General features: G+C 39.5%; 1 protein-coding gene across 6 annotated transcripts in view; it reads right to left on the bottom strand.

The window, feature by feature from the left end:
* Positions 1–18,051, bottom strand: part of exoc7 (exocyst complex component 7) — a 30,477-nt gene extending 12,426 nt beyond the window's left edge. For 2 of the 6 annotated variants that reach the window (XM_079577421.1, XM_079577423.1), the window contains exons 1-8: positions 17,920–18,051; positions 17,744–17,809; positions 14,152–14,336; positions 12,225–12,330; positions 9,402–9,624; positions 7,914–8,081; positions 6,020–6,031; positions 4,100–4,192 (exon numbers count right to left, since the gene is read on the bottom strand). In XM_079577421.1, the coding sequence (XP_079433547.1) occupies positions 4,100–4,192; positions 6,020–6,031; positions 7,914–8,081; positions 9,402–9,624; positions 12,225–12,330; positions 14,152–14,336; positions 17,744–17,809; positions 17,920–17,994 (928 nt within the window). In that variant the 5' untranslated portion in view covers positions 17,995–18,051. The remainder of the gene's footprint in view (positions 1–4,099; positions 4,193–6,019; positions 6,032–7,913; positions 8,082–9,401; positions 9,625–12,224; positions 12,331–14,151; positions 14,337–17,743; positions 17,810–17,919) is intronic. The other 4 variants (XM_079577422.1, XM_079577424.1, XM_079577425.1 and 1 more) reach the window with 2 other exon arrangements.
* Positions 18,052–22,481: the final 4,430 nt, after the last annotated feature.

The following is a 22,481-nucleotide window of genomic DNA, read 5'->3' as shown; positions in this document are numbered from 1 at the left end:
ACATTTTTATTCATTTTTTGTCACATTTTTATTCATTTTTTGTCACATTTTTATTTATTTTTTGTCACATTTTTATTTATTTTTTAGTCACATTTTTATTGTTTTTTGTCACATTTTTAATTTATTTTTTGTCACATTTTTATTTATTTTTTAGTCACATTTTTATTTATTTTTTAGTCAAATTTTTATTGTTTTTTGTCACATTTTTTATTTATTTTTTGTCAATTTTTTATAATTTTTTTTCACATTTTTGTCGCTTCCTTTTTTCTTTTTCTTTTTTACACTTTTTCCAATCAGCTTTTACATTTGGGTAAAACCAAACTGGAGAGAAAGTGCTCTGTTCAGGTGGAAGGTAAGAGGTTAATATTGCTTGCTGTTCCCAAACTATCCACCAGGGGGTGCTGCAGCCCCCTCAGCACCCTGGGTTCCCACGGCCTTGGGTCCATAATAATAATATCGTACTTCACATTTTGTCTGATCAACATCACCTCCGAGTTACGTCACAAAGAAGATATTTTCCAAACTGCATCCTCAGTTTGTTCAACTTAACCCATATTTCCAGTGAGAGAAACAGAAACCTGACACCAAACAGTGACTAACCCACAACGCTCCAAACTAACCCGTCAGCCCTGAACTCTTCCTCACGACTCTGAAAAGGCGCTTTAGTTATTTATATTTGTGAATGATTCCCGGTGTTTTCCCCGTGACTTACCGGAGTTGCTCTTGTCACCGGCGTCGGACAGCAGTTTGAGTCTCAGCTCGTGATCTGTTCGATTTAAACGTTTAGCAAACAAAACTAACCAAGTAACCCGACCCATCACCAGATACTGAACTAACCCGACCCATCACCAGACACTAAACTAACTTGACCCATCACCAGACACTGAACTAACCCGACCCATCACCAGACACTGAACTAACCCGACCCATCACCAGACACTGAACTAACCCGTCCCATCACCAGACACTAAACTAACCGGAGAAAGAAGAGCTGGGCTTTATCCCGTCTACTAGATAATAATCCTTTCCAGTAGAGCTTTTCTCCAATGTCAAGAAACGTGGGAAAAAATACATTTTATTTAAAACCTCCTGAGACCCTGTGAGCTCACACCAGGACATCACATTTCTGCCTCGTGTCACATCTGTCCATGTTTGACCCGTTGGCCACATGTGGGGACACTGCCCACGCCATCTGGTGGTGAGATCATAACATTACACCGATGTCAGTGAGAAGACGATGGATCCTTCTACACCAGTTCTCCAAAGAAAAATGATCCAGGAAAAAAATCTATCCAAGTTATATGAATAAAAGACATTTATTTATGTCCAACACGGTCTCTTCATCATGTGGGATTAAAATGTGACATGTTTTAGTAATTGTAGCCGCGAGGACATCAGTGAATGTGAAGCACTGGTTTGAGGACATTGGGACGATATAACGTTATTTATTCTGCCATGTGGTTTAACCTGGGACTATTTACACGGTTTACAGGTGTAAATAGTTATTGTGACACATTTGCAGAGTCATGTTGTACAGTTGTAAATCTTATACTAAAATACTCAGTGGTTTATTATATATCATATTGTGGTAGAAATAAACGATGTAGCTCGCGTGCTAGATAGCTCGCCTGTTTAGCCCCGCCTCTATGAGCCATCCGTCTCAGATGTAGAGTTTATTTTATTTTTTGTATATTTGTATTTTTTTCACGATCCAATACTGATATTCGATATCGGAACAGACACCGGAAACAATCCGATATTGGGTATCGGCTACAAATATCCGATACTGAACCGATACCAGTTTTGGCTCATCGCCTGAAAAACACAACTTTTACTAAATCTAAGTGAATATGGGCGGCAGATCATTCTGAACCTGGAGAATTAACCTCTTAACCTTAACTACTTGTTATATTAAGATGAAACTTTGAATTTTGACTAATTAGGACCTTCTGGGCCTTAAAGCAGTACTAAGTAACTCTTCCCCCTAGAGGCCATAAGCGCAACTGCAGGTGTAGTAGCAAGTTACGATTTTTTAACTTATTAATTGTCTTGGAGAGTAAATCCTACGCTGACAGGAAAGGCGAAGGCGGAGAGGGTTATTGTGCATCCAATTACACAATGAAAATATAGTTTTTTTCACTCAAACTAAGCTGTAAATACTGTTTAAAGTGACGTTAGCCGCAGTTAGCTTTGTCCGTTAGCCTGTTAGCTTCTTCTTCGTGATTCCATTAGTGTGTATTGCTTTCTCCGGTCCGGGGGCAGTCAAGTTACAAACATGTTTTTTTTGGCCAGAGACACCAGGGGGCGATGAAAGACCCTCCAATCATCCCATAAACACTTGTATCACCCCCACAGGGACGACGGGGAGGGTTTATTAAGGTAAACACGTTACTTAGTGCTGCTTTAACAGCAAATGATATTTCATAAGGTTCTGACAGACCCACTGTTCTCACATACTTCCTGTACAACATCACAGTTTAGTTCTTATACTTATTAGGTCCTACTGATCCCAAAGAGCAACAACAATTATAAACTGCACCAGACAAACTCTCAGGTCTCAGGAGGCTAATAAAAAATGGGGGGAAAGATTTTTACATTTAAATTCATTTTTATGAACTGGGAAATAATGATGAAAAAACAGGGAAAGTATTTTTTTTTCAGTTAAAAAAGTGAAAATATGGAGCCCATTTTTACACTTTTCTGACATTTGTGGAATAAACATCACTTCATGGTTATGGAGAAAGTCTCACAAACACAGAGAGATTCAGTTTTGTGGATAAAGCCCAGCTCTACAAGCGAAAGAGCCCCATCCACCGGGAAGAACTAAAGTAAACCAGAAAACGGACTAAAGCGAGAGGAACCCGGCCGGAAACCCGCTCAGAAACAGGATCTGCAGAGCTTCTGAACTGAAGGAACGTGAAACCTCCTCCTTTGTCCTGGAATTCTGGAATCACTGACCTCCATTAAAGACTTGGGTAAATGTGAATCATTTATTAAATAGATCATTGTTTTATTCTTGGAGATATTAGACTTTTTCAGAGGGATTTCAGCTGTTTATTATTAGGGCCGGGCACCGTTAAACCAGGCTCAGAACAATGGAAGTACAGATTTTTGTTGTAAAGGGAGAGTATTCTGCAAAATGGACTTTCTCAAGCTTTCCATCCTGTTATTCTGTCACTCCCTCATTAAAAACATGGCTGAAGTGTCGCCTTGGCACATTCACGTATTTCTGAGTAATCTGTAAAAACTCTGATGGCGGCCATTTTGAGTAATCTGTAAAAACTCTGATGGCGGCCATTTTGAGTAATCTGTAAAAACTCTGATGGCGGCCATTTTGAGTAATCTGTAAAAACTCTGATGGCGGCCATTTTAGGGATAGGTTTGCCTGAGTCCTCCTAGGAACGCCCCCACCTCCTGGAGACGCCTCCGAGCTTTGGTCACCAGCCGAGTAACCAACCACTGCTCCTCAGCAGAACCCCCTCCCCACTGATGCCACAGACAGCGTGTGGAGGGGGCGTGTCTAAAGGCTCAGAGGTTCTTAAAGAGACAGAGGCCTATTTCAAGACATTCACTACAGCCATTTTGAGAGAGACATTTTATACAAGGCAGTTATTCTAATTTACTGCATTTACAGACCAACAGAAGGTTTGTCATCATTGTAGTGTGATATAGACTGGTGCTGTGGGACTGACAAAAGCAGAACACCCCCTCTTTAAAGCAGAACACCCCCTCTTTAAAGCAGAACACCCCCTCTTTAATTATCATGAGGAGTTTTGGTGCTGTTGGTCCAGGAACAGACTTGGTTGTTTCAGCTCAATATTTCGAAGTTTTCCTCTAAATCATTCCCAATTTTCCGGGAAAGTATCGTTGAGGTGTCGGAGTAAAGTCCTGGTGCCCGGCTCTAAGTATTAGTGGTAAATCTGTAATCATGGAAACCTTAGTGAATCATGTCCAGATCTGTGACTGAATCATGTTTTTGTGAAGATCAGGGCTTTGTTCTGTTTACGTGTCATTACATTGTGCACCTGCAGGGGGCAGTGATGATCATTTCACGGATTCTGACGTGACAAATGGAAACGAGTGACGTCATTCTAGTTACCTTCCAGCGGCGTGAGGTTAGAGCCGCCCTTTTTCCCGTCCAGCCCGTGCTGCGAGTACTGTTTCAGAAGGTTCTGCGCTTTTCGAATGGTCCCTTCACCGCCGGGACAGGAAGTGACGTGCAGAGAGGACAGGAAGTGACCCAAAGCCGAGGAGAGGCGGAGAGAGAGGAGAGAGAAGAAAAAGCCTCGACAGTCAGAGGGATGGAACAGAGTCGGTCAAATCCTCGCTCATTCTGAAACCCTGTGTTTGAAGCTTCTGTGGGACTGTGACAGCAGGGGGCGCTGTATCACGTTCAGGAGTTTCTACAAACGACAACGATCTGCGAGGGGCATCTTTCTGCTCTTACATCTGCTGTGAAAACCACTTAACCTCAACTGAAACGAGTGCATTAGCTCCAGTTTGGCTTTACCCAAATCTAAAAGCTTGTGGAAAAAAAAGTGTCAAAACGGAGACGAAAACAAGGATGAAAAAGCCACGAAATGCAACAAAAAAATGACAAAAATATGACGAAAAAGTGAAAAAAAAGACGAAGAAATGACGTAAAAGTGACAAAAAATGAGGTAAAAAATTATTAAAAATAACAAAAAAAAGACAAAAAAGTGAAAAAAATATGATGGAAAAATAACAAAAATTACCAAAAAAATGTCAAAAATAATATGATAAATCTGAAGAAAAAGTGATTTAAAAAAGCATGAAAAAGTAATAAAACATTACAAAAAAGTTACCAAAAAATTATAAAAACATGATGAAAAACGGACGAAAAAGTGAAAAAAAAGGATGAAAAAATTACTAAAAATTTAATAAAAGTATGATGAAAAAGTGATAAAAATATGACGTAAAAGTGACAAAAAATGAGGTAAAAAATTATTAAAAATAACAAAAATATGACGAAAAAATGACGAAAAAGTGAAAAAAATAAAAAAAGTTACCAAAAAATTATAAAAACATGATGAAAAACGGACGAAAAAATTACAAAAAAATTAATAAATGTATGACAAAAAAAGTGACGAAAAAGTGATCAAAATATGAGGAAATTTTTTTGAAAAATAACAAAAAATATGACGAAAAAGTGATTGAAAAATGACGAAAAAATATGACAAAAAAGCACGAAAAAGTAATAAAAAATTTAAAAAAAGTGACGAAAAAGCGACGAAAAAGTGACGAAAAAGCGACGAAAAAATTATGAAAAATAACAAAAATATGACGAAAAAGTGATTTAAAAATGCCGGAAAAAATTGCAAAAAAGTGAAAAAAATATGATGGAAAAATAATAAAAATTACGAAATTTGATAAAAAATAACAAAAAAGTTACCAAAAAAGTGATAAAAAAAATGACGAAAATTAAACATAAAATATATGAAAAAAAATAGAAAAAGTCAAAAAAGTGACGACAACACGGCAACAAAGCAAGGACAAAGATCAGTTTAAATGAGTCTTTTGTATTTGGGTAAAGCTGTAGTGGAGATAATGCTCTTGGTTATGTCTCTTTACTTCTGGCTCGTTGTTGCTGATGAAGCTGTAATGTAATAACAGCACAAACAGAGGTTCATCTGGTCCTAATCGACGGCGCTGTTCCATTCCAGAGGAGTGACTGGGCGAGGTTAAAGAGGGCGGGGCCTAACAAGCATCACACAAAGGTTAGACACATCTCTACAAACAGCTACAGACTCGTTTTGTCAGAGCGAGAGGAGACGGATGTTCTCACTGAGACAAAAGGAAACGCTTTGTGGAAGAAGCTGAAGCTCATTCCTGGTTGTTTTGGTGAAGCTCGTGTTGAAAACGTGCCTCCGGTTTCACAAAACGACGCTGAACTCGCCCTGAGGTTTGATGACTCACAGGTCTGAGGTCATTTTGTGAAACCAGAGGAGGCCGAGCTCTGAAGCCTACAGCAGGGGGCGACACTGAGCAGCGGAGTTACCTGGGATGTAGACTGTCATCAGGACGAGAAGAAGAGGAAACATGTTAGTTTGTGAATTTGAATCAGTGAAAGGAGAGTTTTAGACGGAGCTGGTTTGGTAAAAAAGGCTCATTTAAAGACTTTTCTTGTTCGTGCTTCATAAGATGCAACAAGTTTTGTTTTAGGCTCGTGACAAAGCTGCGTTTAGAGGAGTTTTGTAGATCTTAGCTTTCAAATGACTCTGGCCTCGAGGCTCTCGTCCAGAAGCTTCAGATGTGGGTTTTGCCGGTGCTCGGGTAAAGGCACAGAGGGGTCAGAGGTGAAAGTATCTCTGGTTTTCTTCTGTGGCAGCGAAGCTCTGAGATACCGGATGCTACATGTGTGGAATGTTCTCGCAAGATCTGAAAGCTTCTGGAAGAAAGTGTCAAAACGGAGACAGAAACAAGACGGAAACAAGGATGAAAAAGCCACGGAATAAAACAAAAAAATGACATATATATATGACGAAAAAAAATATGAAAAAGTAACAAAAATATGACGAAAAAGTGGAAAAAAAAGACGAAGGATCGAAAAACAACGAAAGAAATGACAAAAATATGATTAAAAATATGAAAAAGTGATAAAAATATGATGAAAAAAAAGACGAAAATATGACGGAAAAAAATATGAAAAAGTAACAAAAAATGTAATAAAAGTATGACGAAAAGTGATGAAAAAGTGACGGAAAAATTAGGAAAAATAACAAAAAAGTGAAAAAAATATGTCGAAAAAATGACGAAAAAATGACGAAAAAGTGAAAAAAATATGTCAAAAATATGACGAAAAAATGACGAAAAAATGACGAAAAAGTGAAAAAAAATGACGGAAATATGACGAAAAAATGACGAAAAAGTGAAAAAAAATGACGAAAAAGTAAAAAAAAAAATGATAAAAATATGACGAAAAAGTGAAAAAAATATGTCAAAAATATGACGAAAAAATGACGAAAAAGTGAAAAAAATGACGGAAATATGACGAAAAAATGACGAAAAAGTGAAAAAAAATGACGAAAAAGTAAAAAAAAAAATGATAAAAATATGACGAAAAAATTACGAATAAATGACGAAAAAGTGAAAAAAATATGATAAAAATATGACGAAAAAGTAAAAAAAAATGACGAAAAAGTGACGAAAAAATGACGAAAAAGTGATAAAAATATGACGAAAAAATGACGAAAAAGTGAAAAAAATGACGAAAAAGTAAAAAAAAAAGGAAAAAAAAATGACGAAAAAATGACGAAAAAGTGAAAAAAATATGATAAAAATATGACGAAAAAGTAAAAAAAAATGACAAAAAAATGAAGAAAAAATGACGAAAAAGTGAGAAGCCAAACACCCTCTGCTCAGCTGAGGAGTCAAGAACCAGCTGCAAGAACAGCCGAGCAGGAGCTGCACGAGAGGAGAACAAAGCCTTAGCATGTTATGAAGATGGACCTTCAGCCTCAGACCTTCAGCCTCAGACCTTCAGCCTCAGACCTTCAGCCTCAGACCTGCAGCCTCAGACCTTCAGCCTCAGACCTTCAGCCTCAGACCTTCAGCCTCAGACCTTCAGCCTCAGACCTCCAGCCTCAGACCTTCAGCCTCAGACCTTCAGCCACAGACCTTCAGCCTCAGCCTCAGACCTTCAGCCTCAGACCTTCAGCCTCAGACCTTCAGCCTCAGACCTCCAGCCTCAGACCTGCAGCCTCAGACCTGCAGCCTCAGACCTCCAGCCTCAGACCTTCAGCCTCAGACCTGCAGGTTCTCAAACTGAAGCCATAGAGTTTATCAAACCAGCTCATGTTTAAAGATCAGGACTCAGTGGAGCTTCTCCCGTGTTCCCTGAGATCAGGACCCGCCCCCAGCAGAGCACGGGCGTGACAGGGGGCGGAGCTTACCCGGTCTCTTCGGGAGCTTCTTGGTGGGCGTGTCTTTGCGTTTGGTCTGGACCGCAGGGGAGTACAGCGCTCCAGAGGTGGCGCTGTTCTTCCTGAAGTGGTCCTTCAGGCCTTTGATGGAGCGGTCCAGCTGCGAGGAGCGGATCTGGTAGTAAACGTTCATGAAGTCTGAAACACAAGAGGCGTCACAGGCACAGTTAGAGCTTTTATTCTGAAAACAGGTCACAGTTAGAGCTTTTATTCTGAAAACAGGTCACAGTTAGAGCTTTTATTCTGAAAACAGGTCACAGTTAGAGCTTTTATTCTGAAAACAGGTCAAGATATGTTAGTTAGGGGGCGCTGAGGGACAGAATTTACCCCCAAAATACTTTTCCTGTGCATAAATCCTATTTATTAACCTCTTAACTCCCGCCTGAACCGAGAGCATTTTCTCCAGTTCAGCTTTACCCAAACCCTGTAGGCCAGTGTAACGCCTCATTTGAAAGACCTACAAAACTAAATTGATCTTTTTCCTCACGTCACATTTTTGTTCATCACTTTTTTTACCGGGCAGTCGACTCAAATTCTCGTGACTTTTTTGTCACTTTTTCGTCAATTTTTTCTCAATTTTTCGGCAAATTTTTGTCACTTTTTCGACAATTTTTTCTCATTTTTTCTCATTTTTTCGTCAATTTTTTCTATTTTTTTTGTCAATTTTTTCTCATTTTTTTCTCATTTTTTCGTCAATTTTTTCTAGTTTTTTTGTCAATTTTTTCTCAATTTTTCGTCAAATTTTTCTCATTTTTTCGCCAATTTTTTCACTTTTTTTCTCACTTTTTCGTCCATTTTTTTAAAAAAAAATTGTCAAATTTTTCTCATTTTTTCTCAATTTTTTCTCAATTTTTTTCACTTTTTTTGTCACTTTTTCGTCCATTTTTTCTCATTTTTTCTCGTTTTTTCTCAATTTTTTCTCAATTTTTTGCCACTTTTTTTCACTTTTTTTGTCACTTTTTCGTCCATTTTTTCTCATTTTTTCTCGTTTTTTCTCAATTTTTTCTCAATTTTTTGCCACTTTTTCGTCCATTTTTTTTAAAATTTTTGTCAAATTTTTGTCATTTTTTCTAAATTTTTTGTCACTTTTTCGACAATGTTTTCTCACTTTTGTCACATTTTCCTCCTTGTTTTCGTCTCAGTTTTGTCGCTTTTTTCACACCTTTTCTCCAGAAGCTTTTGGACTGGGGGTAAAGCTGGAGAAAATGTGCTCGGTTCAGGTGGGAGTTAAGGGGTTAATATTGCCTGCAGTTCACAAACTATCCACCAGGGGGAGCTGCAGCGCCCTCAGCACCCTGGGTTCCCATGGCCTTGCATTTTACAGATGATTTTTTACAGTTGATTCAAAATGACAGAAAACGGCCCTAAACTCTAGCCTCTCTGTCTGTGATGCACATGTGTATGTTTCTCCCACAAAGGAAATGCCCATATTTGGAGCCCAGCCTTTCCCGTCCTCACCCTGGTTGCGTCCGTACTCCGTGAGCCAGCCGGAGATGCAGATGACGTCCTGCAGAGCGGCTTCAGGCAGATGTTCCAGCACCACCTCCTCCTGCACCTCCAGCTCCTCGTCGGCCCCCAGCGCGTCCAGGATGAGGATGGGGGGCACGGGTTTACTGTAGCGGGTCAGCAGGCTGCGGAACTCCACCTCCAGGAGCTCCTTCCCCTTTTCAAACAGAGACTTCTGCAGAAGCACAGGGAGGGGATGAAGAGGAAACACAAAGGCTGTATCCGAATGTCCACACTATTCCCTATATAGTCACTATATAGTGCTCACGCCATTTTGTAGGCGTGTCCGAATGTCCAGAGAGAAAAAAGTAGTGCACTCGAACTTTCCCACAATGCATCTGGAAAAGTCGTGAGCATCGATGGTCACTAAACGGGTCAATATTTCCCACAATGCACTGGGAGAGTGGGAGAAGAGCCTGACAGAGACAGGTCTGTGAACTAAACACGACTGAAGTAAATCAGCTGTTTCAGTCGAGTGTTTGTGTTTCTCAGGAATAAACGACCAAAATATAACCGGTTACGGTGAAAAGATGCTAACGCTAGCTGCTAACCTTTAGCTTGCGCTGTTAATTGACCGAAGAATTACATTACATTATTCCAGGAGTTTCGCGAACTTTTAGCAGATGTAGTGACTCAATCTGCTGGCACTTCGGACACCGGCCTGTGACCTACTTTGGCGTCTCTGAGCTCACGCTGGGGTGCTTTTTTTTTTTTTTTGGCTTTTTTGTGATGATGTAACGCCTGTAAAAATGACAAAACAGTCGTTCTGTTTCATAAAATAAACGTTTGTAACAATAAATAAATTCAGATTAAAAAAAAAACAAAAACATATCTGCAGCCGCAGCGCACGTGACGTCATGCAGCGCGGAGACAGTAGTGGCTTGTGTCCGAATCGCCAACAGAATCAGTGACTCTATAGTGCGGGCCTATGTAGCGAATGAGGGGTTAGGGGATAGTGTGGACATTCGGATACAGCCAAACTGTCTGTCAGTTCCCCTTAGACTCAGACTTCCTGTTGGACTTTGGACAAATACTGTTGTGCCCAGTGTTAATGTCGTCGACTAAAATATTTAGTCTTGAATAAAAAGAAATTGGACTAAAACTAGTCCAATTGAGTCCAAAAGTTTCTCATGAGACTAAAACTGTGACTAAAATGTCCAGATATTTGAGTCGACTAAAATCAGACTAAATAAAAATGAAAAGGAGAGACTAAAATCATCCAAACTTGTATTGAGCGTCTGAAAGAGCCTCAGATCATGTTTAAAGGATCAGCTCTGAGCTTTGTTCATGTGGAGCAGAAACATGAAGCAGAGGAACAACATTAAACATGATTAGAATCAATATTATCAATGCAAAGTCCACTCAATTAGTCTGAAATTTAGTCGACTAAAACTAGGCTAAAATTGAAAAGTTTTTTTTGACTAAATCTCGACTAAAATTAAACTACATTTTAGTCAAAAGACTAAAACTAAAATAAAATATGTTGTTAAAATGAACACTGCTTGTGCCCCACTGTATCTTTGTACAATGACAACGTTCTAGTTCGTAACTTCAGGATTCAGGGTGAGCTGAGGAAGTGTGAATGACACAGTAACAGGTCCAGGATCAGAGCAGGAGCAGCTGATCTGGAGCTCAAAGGATAAAAGTATAAAAGTATAAAAGTACAGGGGGCAGTACATCGTCTACAAGATCAGATCAACACGGATGTTTGGAAAATCTGCAAATTTACTTCTGATGTCGCAACAAAGGCAATGGTGGAAATAAACTAACAACATCGACTCAACAGACAGATCTCCAGTGTCAAAACTGCTGAAGGCAAATCCTTTCTCTGACGGAAAAGTCACTGTGCAACAAAGATGTTTAAAAGGAACAGACCAGCGTTTTTCCACACTGAGATATGTTCTTACCTGAGCTGTGACGAGTTCTTTAGGACCTGTCTGATCTTCCCCCGTGCCTTACTGTGCGGATGCCAAATTACTCCTGGTGAAGGTCAGACAGGTCCTAAAGAACTCGTCACAGCTAAGGTAAGAACATATCTCAGTTTGACGAAAAAATTAGAAAAAATTGACGAAAAATGGAGAAAAAATTGAGAAAAAATTGAGGAAAAAATTGAGGAAAAAATGAGAAAAAAATGAGGAAAAAATGGACGAAAAAGTGACAAAAAAGTGACGAAAAATTGAGAAAAAATTGACGAAAAATGGAGAAAAAATTGACGAAAAAATGAGAAAAAATTGACGAAAAAGTGACAAAAAAGTGACGAAAAAATGAGAAAAAATTGACGAAAAAGTGACGAAAAGTGACAAAAAATTGTGAAAAAATGGAGAAAAAAATTGAGGAAAAAATGGATGAAAAAGTGACAAAAAATTGAGGAAAAAATGGATGAAAAAGTGACAAAAAATTGAGAAAAAATGGACGAAAAAATGAGAAAAAATGGACGAAAAAATGAGAAAAAATTGACGAAAAATTGAGAAAAAATTGACGAAAAAGTGACAAAAATGAGACGACTGCCCAACAAAAAAAGTGATGAAAAAAAATCTGACGTGAGGAAAAAGATGGAAAAACAGTGGCCTGTTCCTTTAAACTTCCAAATGATTTATACTGTATTGGGATTGAGCTAAAACAACAAAACATCAGGACCTCCTTCCTCTAAGCAGAGCTAAAGAAACACAAAAGCATATGAATCGATGATGATGACCGATGCTTCCTCATGGTCATGGAGAAAGTCCCACAGACACTGAGATGTTCGTGGCTCTGTGTGAGAGTGTGAAGTCGTACCACCGTGTTGAGCTCGGGGCTGTCGGGGTTATTGTCCTGGAAATACTCCACAGCCTTCTGGATCTTAGCGATACAGGCCAGGTACTCGTCCAGACGCCCGGTCGGACTGAGGAGGAGGAGGAGGAGGAGGAAGAGCATGTTAGTCAGAGAATCACCACAGCCGTGTTGGACGAACACCTGGAAAACTACGGCCCAGAAACAGTCACTGAATAAACATCGTTGAAGAGACAGAAATCTAGCTCTAAATGTCCGGCCTGGACCTTTGCTGTTTTTCTAAACCTTTGTCTAAACACAAAAAATGACCAAAACAAATGACAAACAAATGACAAAAAAATGACAAAAAAATGACAAAAAAATGACAAAAATGTGACAAAAAATGACTAAAAAATGACAAAAAAATTACAAGAAAATGACTAAAAAATGACAAAAAATGACAAAAAAATGTGACAAAAAATGACAAAAAATGACTAAAAAATGACAAAAAAATGACAAGAAAATGACTAAAAAATGACAAAAAATGACAAAAAAATGTGACAAAAATTGACGAAAAAATGACAAAAATTTGACGAAAAAATGACAAAAAAATGACAAAAAATGACAAAAAATGACAAAAAAAATGACAAAAATGTGACAAAAAAATGACAAAAAAAATGACAAAAAAATGACAAAAAATGACAAAAATATGACAAAAAAAATGACAAAAAATGACAAAAAAAATGACAAAAAAATGACAAAAAAATGACAAAAAATGTGACAAAAAAATGACAAAAATGTGATAAAAATGTGATAAAAATGTGATAAAAATGTGACAAAAAATGACAAAAAATGACCAAAAAATGACAAAAATGTGACAAAAAATGTGATAAAAATGTGACAAAAAATGACAAAAATGTGACAAAAAATGTGACAAAAAATGACAAAAAAATGACAAAAAATGACAAAAATGTGACAAAAAATGACAAAAAATGACAAAAATGTCACAAAAAATGACAAAAAATGACAAAAATGTGACAAAAAATGACAAAAAATGTGACAAAAAAGTGACAAAAAATGACTAAAAAATGACAAAAAATGTGACAAAAATGTGATAAAAAATGATAAAAAATGTGACAAAAAATGACAAAAAATGTGACAAAAAATGTGACAAAAATGACTAAAAATGTGACAAAAAATGTGACAAAAAATGACAAAAATGTGACAAAAAATGACAAAAAAAGTGACGAAAAATGTGACAAAAAATGACAAAAATGTGACAAAAAATGACAAAAAATGTGACAAAAAATGTGACAAAAAATGTGACAAAAAATGACTAAAAAATGACAATAATTGTGACAAAAATGTGATAAAAAATGATAAAAAATGTGACAAAAAATGACAAAAAAATGACAAAAATTGTGACAAAAAATGATCAAAAATGTGACAAAAATGTGACAAAAAAATGACAAAAAATGACTAAAGAATGTGACAAAAATGTGACAAAAAATGATAAAAAATGACCAAAAAAATTGCAAAAAGTTACAAAAATGTGATTAAAATGCCCAACAAAAAAATGATGGAAAAAAAATGTGCTGACGTGAGGAAAAAGATCGTCTCGGTTCAGGCGGGAGTTAAGAGGTTAAGAATTATGTCGGCTACTCTTTCTATTTCTCACGGTGTGACCCGAGCGTCACGAACCCCTTTCACTGTTAAAACGGGGGTTGCGGCGCCAAAAGGTTGAGAACCACTGCTTTAGAAACCTTTAGAACCTGTCCCCCTCACTCACCCCTCTCAGATGATGTTCTCCTGTAGAACCCTTTAGAACCTGTCCCCCTCACTCACCCCTCTCAGATGATGTTCTCCTGTAGAACCCTTTAGAACCTGTCCTCACTCACCCCTCTCAGATGATGCGGTCCTGTAGAACCCTTTAGAACGTGTCCTCCTCACTCACCCCTCTCGGATGATGCGGTCCGTGTCCTTGGCCACGTGGTAGTATCCGATCACGTGGTCCATGCAGCTCAGAGTCTTGTCCACGTTCTCCTGGAGCCGCTGCAGGTTCTCCGTCTGCTTGTGGACCGGGATGATGGAGTTCTCCAGCTGCATCAGGCGACTCTCGAACGACGACAGGATGGACACCTGAAGGACACGAGGAGGTCAGGACGAGGAGGTCAGGGAGAGGAGGTCAGGGAGAGGAGGTCAGGGAGAGGAGGTCAGGAGGGAGAGGTCAGGAAGAGGAGGTCAGGGAGAGGATCTACAGGCCATATTCAGCGGGTTTTCTTTCATCAGAAGACGTTCATAAAATAGATTTTTTTAGAGCTGCACAAGATATCACCATCATTATCACATTATTATTATTATTATTAGGTGAAAACGTGTAAAAACAATAACATTAAACTTGTTGTTGGCCCTGACATGATTTATAACATGTGTTATAACAGGCCCAAAGATGAATGACATTAAAGTTACAGGCCAGCGTTTCTCCACACTGAGATATGTTCTTACCTGAGCTGTGACGAGTTCTTTAGGACCTGTCTGATCTTCAGTCACGTAAACACAGCGCAGACGGCGTTAGCATTTAGCCTCTCCCTCTCTCCTCTATAGCTCCAAAACAGGTCAAGATAGAAGCTACCAAGCTCTTCCACGTTTTCCCTATTTAAATATGGTTACGTGAAGTGTTCCACTACAAAGTATAATTACACACAATTAAACAATGTGGATTTTCTAAGCGGATTTTTTTCATTTTTTTGTCATATTTTTTTTCATGTTTTGTCAAATTTTGTTTTTCATTTTGTTTTTCTTTTTTTTTGTAAATTTTTTGTCATTTTTTGTCACATTTTTTGTCACATTTTTGTCATTTTTTGTCACATTTTTGTCAGTTTTTTGTCATTTTTTTGTCATTTTTTTGTCATTTTTTGTCATTTTTTTGTCATTTTTTTGTCAGTTTTTTGTCAGTTTTTTTGTAGTGGCATCCGCACAGTAAAGTGAAGATTACTGCGCAGATGCCAAACTACTCCTGGTATTATTACGCCTTACAATATAGTTCCCCTTTTATCCGCTTAGAAAATCCACATTGTTTAAAGGGGGCCTATTATGCAAAATCGACTTTTTCAAGCTTTACATCATGTTATTAAGTCATTCCCTCATTAAAAACATGCCTGAAGTGTTGCCTTAGCACATTCACGTATTTTCGAGTAATCTGTAAAAACTCCGATGGCAGCCATTTTAGGGATAAAACGCCTGATTCCTTCAGGAAACGCCTCCGACCTCCAGGATACGCCTCCGACCTTTCGTCACCAGCCGAGTAACCAACCACTGCCCCTCAGCAGAACCCCCTCCCCTCAGTGTCTAGCCCTAAGACGTAAACAGAGTCATCATGGAGGATTAGCTTCATGTGTTGTGAACCGGAGCCACAGCAGACTTTTACAAAGACACACATCAGTGTTTCTGTTACCGAAACACCCAGGATTAAAACCGGTGACAAGAACACTTATTTCAGTGTCTGGTTCTGCGCTGGGAATATAGGGCATTGATGATGCACAGAGCCTCCGGAGAAAGCTAATGCTAAGCTAAACCTCGAGTCATCACGTGAAAACGAGAAATATGCACAAATAAAGTCAATAAAACCACCACACACATAAAGAACCGTTTAACAATGATCACACACGGAGCCTGGCTTGTTGATTTGGAAGTTTATTGCTCACATTTCATCTACAATGGGTCATAGCCAAGTGGTTTTCTCCCGGAGCTAACAAGCTAGCCGCGACAAGCTAACGGGAAAATTCACTGAATACAAGCAGCATATTATGCATTGAAAACGTCACTAAAACAGGCAACTGCTTGAAGCAGCCTTTATGGTGATCACACACGGAGCCTGGCTTGTTGATTGTGTAGTTTATTGCTCACATTTCATCTACAGTGAGTCGTAGCCGAGTGGTTTTCTCCCGGAGCTAAGGCACTATTAGCCGCGACAAGCTAACAACCTTCACCTTCACAACATTCATTGAAAACAGGCAGCATATTATGCACAAATAACGTCAATAAAGCAGCAACTACTCGAAGCAGCCTTTACGATGATCACACAATGAGCCTGGCTTTACACATTTGTGGTTTATTGCAGACTTTTCATCAACAATGAGCTGTAGTCGATTATAACAAGCTAACGGGTAACCTCGAAAAACCACTGTCCACCTGCACAGATAATGACCGTCTTTGAATCGTATGGGCTCCTGCAGATCCTGGTGTCGTCCATGGGGGTATAGTTAGAGATCCATAGGGCATGGCAGATGCAAAGAGAGAGCCTCCAAACAGCAGTTATTTTTCAGGCAAGAGCCCCTTCCAAGCGTCCGGTGTGGAAGGTTCGTCTCCAAATAATATCCTGTGTGGCCATTGTTCACAAAGTGATAAACAGTAGGTCCTTTCCAACAATAAAAAGTAAAATGCACCGATCGTAGTTTCAATACAGTTGAGACAACGAGCGTAGTGTTTGTTGTGATGCCACAGACAGCGTGTGGAGGGGGCGTGTCGCAAAGGGTCAGAGGTTCTTAAAGAGACAGGGGCCTATTTCAAGTCATTCGCTACCACCATTTTGAAAGAGCAATTTTATACAAGGCAGTTATTCTAATTCACTGCATTTACAGACCAACAGACGGTCTCGTCATCATTGTAGTGTGATATAGACTGGTGCTATGTGGCTGAAAAAAGCATAATACCCCCTCTTTAATTGTGTGTAATTATACTTTGTAGTGGAACACTTCACGTAACCATATTTAAATAGGGAAAACGTGGAAGAGCTTGGTAGCTTCTATCTTGACCTGTTTTGGAGCTATAGAGGAGAGAGGGAGAGGCTAAATGCTAACGCCGTCTGCGCTGTGTTTACGTGACTGAAGATCAGACAGGTCCTAAAGAACTCGTCACAGCTCAGGTAAGAACATATCTCAGTGTGGAAAAACGCTGGCCTGTTCCTTTAAAGGCGTTAGAACGTGGTCTGTTTTCCGGCGCTGTCCCGCATTCATGCTGACAGGGAGGAAAACACAACTTTTTCTTCAACAGCAGAAAGGATCAGAGCCAGAGGACGGAGAGAGAGACGAGGAGGGAAACTCTCTGTGTTCAGCTGATCATGTGGTGGTAAAGTTTACGGCACCTGACACTGCAAAGCGAACACCACAACCTGCAAGTTCAAGCACGGCCTCAGAACATCCAGATCTGTGTAAAAGTGACGACCTGTCTCCCTCCATCTGTCCATCTGTCTCCCATTAAGCACTCACGACATCCAGCACAAAGTTACACAGACAGGAAACTGTTATGTGTTTCTGCACTGATCAGTCTTATGGAAGAGGAAATATTCAGAAACCTCAGTCTGCTGCAGGTCACTGTGTCACTCATCAGTAACACATGAACTATAAACATGAGCTTATTACAAAAACACACATTTGCGGCCTTTGAGTTGGTGTTTCTAACTTTAAGAAGAAATTAATATTCATTCTATCTTTACACCTTCCCTTTAAAATCCGAGCCTAAATGTGATGTGTGTGTTTGTGCCTCACCATGCCCTTGGTGAGCTGGTCACTCTTCTCCAGGTTTTCTCTGATGAACGACAGAGTCTCCTGCTCCTGAACATCACAATAAACACTTTAGAAACACTGAAATGCGGTTATTTTCCCTGTAATGTTGTGACGTTAGCCGCGTTAGCGTTAGCGTTAGCTTTAGCATTAGCTCGGACCTGCTTCAGCTTCTCCTCGATCTCCCGTTTCCGCGCGGAGTCCTCAGTGGGAATCATCCTGGAGCTGATGCCCATCAGGCTCTGTCTGAGGAGGAAAGAACCTGGGGGGTTTTCACGTTTACACACGGGCAGAGGAGCGGAAGGCTAACGGTGGAGATGCTAACGGTGGAGATGCTAACGGGGGAGATGCTAACGCAGTCAAAACACACGGACTTCCGGCAGCTGTCAAAACAAACCACACAAACCTCTTTCTTTTTTACATTTCTATCATTTTTAAATGTTTGTACCTTTCCCTGAACAGTTTATGGCAACGAGTTACAAAAATAAATGAGTTTTTCAATAACTGAGGAAAATACAGTAAAGAGTTTGGGAAAATCCACAGTTACCATGGAGATCCGCCATCTTTGCAGCTGTTGCATACATTCCCATAGACTAACATTCAGGGGCGGACCGGCCATATGTCCATTCTGGAAGAGCACAGAGGGGCCACCAGTCCCGCCTCAACCGAGCTTTACCCAAATCTAAAAGCTAAAAGAAAAGCATCAAAATAGCGAGAAAAAGAGGATGAAAAGTCGACAAAAACATGGACAAAAAAACAACAACTACAAAAACGTGAGAAAAACACGGACAAAAAAACTATAAAAACGTGAGAAAAACACGGACAAAAAAAACTATAAAAACGTGAGAAAAACACGGACAAAAAAAAACTATAAAAACGTGAGAAAAACACGGACAAAAAAAACGTGAGAAAAACACGGACAAAAAAAACTATAAAAACGTGAGAAAAACACGGACAAAAAAAACGTGAGAAAAACACGGACAAAAAAAACTAAAAACGTGAGAAAAACACGGACAAAAAAAAACGTGAGAAAAACACGGACAAAAAAAAACTATAAAAACGTGAGACAAACACGGACAAAAAAAAACTATAAAAACGTGAGAAAAACACGGACAAAAAAAACGTGAGAAAAACACGGACAAAAAAACTATAAAAACGTGAGAAAAACACGGACAAAAAAAACGTGAGAAAAACACGGACAAAAAAAACTACAAAAACGTGAGAAAAACACGGACAAAAAAAACGTGAGAAAAACACGGACAAAAAAACTATAAAAACGTGAGAAAAACACGGACAAAAAAACGTGAGAAAAACACGGACAAAAAAAACTATAAAAACGTGAGAAAAACACGGACAAAAAAACTATAAAAACGTGAGAAAAACACGGACAAAAAAACTATAAAAACGTGAGAAAAACACGGACAAAAAAACGTGAGAAAAACACGGACAAAAAATAACTACAAAAACGTGAGAAAAACACGGACAAAAAAAACGTGAGAAAAACACGGACAAAAAAAACTACAAAAACGTGAGAAAAACACGGACAAAAAAAACTATAAAAACGTGAGAAAAACACGGACAAAAAAAACGTGAGAAAAACACGGACAAAAAAAACTACAAAAACGTGAGAAAAACACGGACAAAAAAAAACGTGAGAAAAACACGGACAAAAAAACTATAAAAACGTGAGAAAAACACGGACAAAAAATAACTACAAAAACGTGAGAAAAACACGGACAAAAAAAACTTAAAAACGTGAGAAAAACACGGACAAAAAAACGTGAGAAAAACACGGACAAAAAATAACTACAAAAACGTGAGAAAAACACGGACAAAAAAAACTTAAAAACGTGAGAAAAACACGGACAAAAAAACTATAAAAACGTGAGAAAAACACGGACAAAAAAAACTATAAAAACGTGAGAAAAACACGGACAAAAAAAACGTGAGAAAAACACGGACAAAAAATGATAGAAAATTAACTAAAAAAACAAACAAAAATATGACAAAAATGTGACGTTTCCATCACTTTTGTAGGTCTTAGCTTTCAAATGAGGTGCTACATTGTTGCTCTCCAGTCGAGAAGCTTTTAGATTTGGGTAAAGCCCAGTATAAAAAAACATGAATCTAAAAGGAGTTCCGTGGAGTCTGGTGCACCACAAGGTTCAGTTTTGGGACCATTATTATTTATTATTTATATGAATGATTTTGCTTCTGTTTCTGCGACCGCCTTTCCCGCTCTTTTTGCTGATGATGCCGATCAAAAAAACAATAATAAAAAGCCGAATTGAGGAAAATGCACTCGTTAGTGTTAAGGCGGGGGGTCAGAGGTTAAAATATGTATTTGTGGAAGTCACAATTACGCTGATTTGGGCCAGGCTGGTCCGAGTCCAGGGCTGATTTTCAGTCCCAGTCCGGCCCTGCTAACATTAGCTAAAAACAGTACAAGAAAGTGGAGAAAAAAGCCGTGAAACAGATTTAGCTGCTGAGCTACTGCTGGTAAATACATTACATTATATTTATTACACTGTGGTGTTTTAATGTGAACAATAACTCCAGTATTTCACCTTTTTAAATCTCCATTCGTTTATTATTGGTGCCACTCCCATGATGCTTAGCGATTTGACATCACATTCCAGAACTCTGTTTTTCATTTTCCTCCAGTTCGACTTTCACAGGTTTAAAAAGCAGACGAGGCTGAGGATGAAAAAGACCCTTGTGTGTGAGTTTTGTAGATCTTAGCTTTCAAATGAGGCGTTCTATTCTGGCCACAGGCTGTGAGCTCTAGATGAGAAGCTTTTAGATTTGAGTAAAGCTGAACTGGAGAAAATGTGCTCGGTGAAGGCCAAGGGTAAGAGGTTAATACTAAACAAAATACAAGGATATGTTAGTCATTACAGCTTAAGGAACTCGAGTTACAAGTGAATGAACTAAGATCAGATCTTTAGTCTGGGCTGAACATCATCACAACTAGTCCACGGTTCAGTCCAGGTCTGTGTCCAGGTCTTTGTCCCGGTTCAGTCCAGGTCTTTGTGTCTTTGTCCTGGTCCAGCCCAGGTCTTTGTCCCGGTCCAGTCCAGGTCTTTGTCCCGGTTCAGTCCAGGTCTTTGTGTCTTTGTCCTGGTCCAGCCCAGGTCTTTGTCCCGGTCCAGTCCAGGTCTTTGTCCCGGTCCAGCCCAGGTCTTTGTCCCGGTCCAGTCCAGGTCTTTGTGTCTTTGTCCCGGTTCAGTCCAGGTCTTTGTCCCGGTCCAGTCCAGGTCTTTGTGTCTTTGTCCCGGTCCAGTCCAGGTCTTTGTCCCGGTCCAGCCCTGGTCTTTGTCCCGGTCCAGCCCAGGTCTTTGTCCCGGTCCAGTCCAGGTCTTTGTCCCGGTCCAGCCCAGGTCTTTGTCCCGGTCCAGCCCAGGTCTTTGTCCCGGTCCAGTCCAGGTCTTTGTGTCTTTGTCCCGGTTCAGTCCAGGTCTTTGTCCCGGTCCAGTCCAGGTCTTTGTGTCTTTGTCCCGGTCCAGTCCAGGTCTTTGTCCCGGTCCAGTCCAGGTCTGTGTCCAGGTCTTTGTCCCGGTCCAGTCCAGGTCTTTGTCCCGGTCCAGCCCAGGTCTTTGTGTCTTTGTCCCGGTCCAGCCCAGGTCTTTGTCCCGGTCCAGCCCAGGTCTTTGTCCCGGTCCAGCCCAGGTCTTTGTCCCGGTCCAGCCCAGGTCTTTGTCCCGGTCCAGCCCAGGTCTTTGTGTCCCTCAGACTCTCTCCGTCTGTGGGAATGCTCCTCCTTTGTGTTTTGGGGACTCTGATGAGGTTTGACCCTGCCGGGCTCCCATCTGTCGGGCAGCAGCTGGAGCAGACAAAGCCGTGATGTGGAGGTGGAACTGTGTCCTGCTGCTTTGGGCCTGAGGCGGGCGGATCCGCTTTCACTCACGGACAATAGAGACACACTTTCAGAGGGACAAAGAGTCTCACTCAGATGATTCAGACTCACCACACACGACCAGCGTGAGCATCTGGAACATCTGTCCATATTTACAAACCGTCCAGAACATTCACTGTGTCTAAACTCATTCTCCTCCACATTTATTAAAGATCTGCACATTCACAACATCCACTTTCTCTCCAACATCAGCGTGTCTCATCTTCTCCTGCTGTTTCTGTGAAAGTGATTGTTATTGATGAGGTTATAACACATAACAGTGTATTCACCTGTTATAACACGTCATCACTGCTTACACAATAATATCATCAAAACAATAATATACAGTCTATGCTGATAACTGCACGTGCTCACTGAAAGTGGATCCAGTTTAATCCGGTTTAATCATGTTTAATCCAGTTTTGATCCATGTTTTATCCAGTTTAATCATGTTATATCCAGTTTTATCCAGTTTAGATCCATGTTTTATCCTGTTTAATCCTGTTTTGATCCATGTTTTATCCTGTTTAATCGTGTTATATCCAGTTTTATCCAGTTTAGATCAATGTTTTATCCCGGTTTTGTCCTGTTTAATCGTGTTTTATCGTGTTTTATCCTGTTTAATTGTGTTTTATCCAGTTTTTATCCAGTTTTATCCAGTTTAATCGTGTTTTATCCAGTTTTATCCAGTTTTGATCCATGTTTTATCCTGTTTTATCCCGGGTTTATCATGTTTTATCCATGTTTTATCCAGTTTTATCCTGTTTAATCGTGTTTAATCCAGTTTTATCCAGTTTAGATCCATGTTATATCCAGTTTTTATCCATG

Source organism: Gobius niger (genome assembly GCF_951799975.1).
Source record: "Gobius niger genome assembly, chromosome: 19".
Classification (NCBI taxonomy): Eukaryota; Metazoa; Chordata; class Actinopteri; order Gobiiformes; family Gobiidae; genus Gobius; species Gobius niger.
Note: the sequence above shows the minus strand (reverse complement) of the source record. Positions and strands in the feature narration are given on the sequence as shown.